Source organism: Montipora foliosa, chromosome 9, assembly GCF_036669935.1.
Source record: "Montipora foliosa isolate CH-2021 chromosome 9, ASM3666993v2, whole genome shotgun sequence".
NCBI classification, from domain to species: Eukaryota; Metazoa; Cnidaria; class Anthozoa; order Scleractinia; family Acroporidae; genus Montipora; species Montipora foliosa.
The window spans coordinates 21,100,478-21,102,977 of NC_090877.1; the positions used below are offsets into that span (position 1 = coordinate 21,100,478).

The following is a 2,500-nucleotide window of genomic DNA, read 5'->3' on the forward strand; positions in this document are numbered from 1 at the left end:
ACAAAAAATCTTCACGAGTCTTCTAGTCCATAGCAAAAACACGAACAAGTTGGACGAAAGAGGCTTATTGCATTATAAACCAGTGATAAAATTCCACTAAAAAAGTCTCAGAAAGGATCAGCATGAATTCCTGGGATGTTGACGAACAGTTTGGAACCTGAAAAAAGTATTAAAAGTTGAATTAATAGGATCAGTAAGGCTTACCAAGACAATTTATACTGGAAAGGTACAATCCAAAGGGTAAATATACAAGAATACAGTGGTAGACAACATTACATGCTGAAGAAGCATGACTTAGCTATTTCCTGGAGAAATCTAAGGATATTGACGGATGAAGAAATTTGGTTCATGTTAATTAATTAGCTCTTATCCGCTGCTCCCCAATGTGTGGAAGACCTCGGCAGAAATGATGATAAATTACACGTATGCTAAAACAATGTGCATACTCTGAAGTGATAAGTGCTCCCAGAGGGTCCCCAATAGGGTTCTTCAATCCCGCCATCCCGACCAAAATTTCCCCTTCATCTCGAACGTTTTTATCGGCCAATCCCGGTCCCGATCATAACGTCACAGGATATCCAAACCTCGTCGTCAATAACAACAAAAGTTGATTTAGAATACATCTTGTTAGTTTTTTCCACCAAACTTCATGATCCAATTGACCTGGGACAAGCGTCTGGCAATTTTCCGATATGTTGGCAAAATCTGGGACGGTCGGGAAACTGCGAAATCCCGGCCCGATCGTCTAGGATTTTCCGGCCCAACATATGAAAACTAGACTTAAGCATAGTTTTTACATGTCCGGAAAATCCCAGACGATCGGGGTTTTCGCAGTTTCCTGACCGTCCCAGATTTTGCCGACCAATGAAAGCCATAAATCGTAGACATCCCTGATAATGTGGGATGGTCGGGGACGAATCAGGAAAGTTGGAAGCGTTTCTATTTTCCCGACGTGTGAAAGGTTTTTGCGATCGTCGGCGATTATTGCCGACATATAAAAGCTCAAATTTGTACTGTCGGAGAGGTCGCGATGGTTTTTAGCTAGTTACCAATCCTCTGAATTGCAAATTTCAATTTTTGGCGCACTTTCCATTTCCCGCCAAAGTCCCGAACCTAAGTCAGCCGTGCCGCGCTTAATGGTTTCAAACGGCGTGCTACTACCGTGCTTAAATCGAAATGACAATTTCATTTGAGTTCGGCACCGCAGTAGCACGACGTTTGGAACAGGCCTTACTAATCAACCTATTTGAAGCAACTACATAATCAGTCCACTTGGGGAAGGGCTTGTAAACCACTTGTATATTAGCTTTAAACTAACGACGCAATATAAGACAACGATGATGAAGACTAGTTTCAACTACTGACGCAAGTCTCAACAAAAGCAGCCTTCGCAGGCACACAAACACGTACACCGAGTTGTTATCGTCTCTGGTACTCGACAAAGGTACAAATGACAAAGATGAGATAATAACAATGGACTTCATGTGTTAAGTCTTGCAGCGCCAGGGCACTAATTTGTTTTGGAGGAGACGAGGAAACTGGAGTACCCGGAGAAAAACCTCTCGGAGTAGAGTAGAAAACCAACAAACTCAACCCACTGCGCCAGCCCTACTCCCTAAAGATGCTACTACAACAATCAGCCACACGAAAAGCTAGCTGCCACAAATTGCCAATTTAACCTTCAAACAAATGAAAAAGGGCAGTGTGAGCGTACTTCCTCGTGCAAGCGTTAACAAACAAGCCTACATGATCTCCAAGATACAGAAAGTCGTACCTAACAGATGCTCTGGGACCGCACAAGGACCGGTAACTCTCACAACTTTGCAATTGTAAACCCATCGAGGTGGTTCCCAATGACTCCACTAAAAATAAAATAATCACAGCAAATGGTTATTAGGCCATCCTCTTTTGTTCTGTTTAGCGTTGTCCGACCGACCCAATTTTTTGCTGTTCAAAAAAAAAAAAAAAGGAACGACGTAGTTAAACCATTTTAATATGTCGCATAGGAGTTTCGGTGGTTGATCAACTAACATCTCCGACATATTGATTTTGGGTTCATGTCTTGTTGTTTCCAGGCTCCACAGCAATGATGCTGGGGTACCACGCCTCCTATTCCAAGACTTCCAGAGATGATTTTTTTTGGCAATCCGACCGATCCAACAGGAAACGCATTCGACGCTAAACGAGAAAAAAAGGGTATGGCCTTACTACTGTATGCTTCCCAGAATGATTGGAACTTAAATATTTTAATACATTTTAAACCATTGTGAAATCTTGTAAATACCATCAGTTTAACCGATTAAAAATCATGGCAAGTTTTGCTACATTTTCCAGAAATCTTCATTTTTCAGGTTCAATTTAAAATTCAAGTAGCTATTATCACTGTCTGAGAAGCGACACTTGTGTAGAAGGCGCACCCCTGTGATTATCTAGCCAGCAAATACTGCCGCGAGGCGACTGTGTTTGCTGGCTAGTAGGGAATTTAAGATCTACGACGGCG

General features: G+C 42.1%; 1 protein-coding gene across 2 annotated transcripts in view; it reads right to left on the bottom strand.

Moving 5' to 3' along the window:
• The window catches only part of LOC137971962 (arrestin domain-containing protein A-like), a 51,009-nt gene that overhangs the window by 4,373 nt on the left and 44,136 nt on the right, over positions 1-2,500 (bottom strand). For both annotated transcript variants that reach the window (XM_068818711.1, XM_068818712.1), the window contains exons 11-12: positions 1,775-1,862; positions 1-157 (exon numbers count right to left, since the gene is read on the bottom strand). The exon at positions 1-157 is cut by the window's left edge and continues 4,373 nt beyond it. In XM_068818711.1, coding sequence (XP_068674812.1) covers positions 108-157; positions 1,775-1,862 — 138 coding nt within the window. In that variant the 3' untranslated portion in view covers positions 1-107. The remainder of the gene's footprint in view (positions 158-1,774; positions 1,863-2,500) is intronic.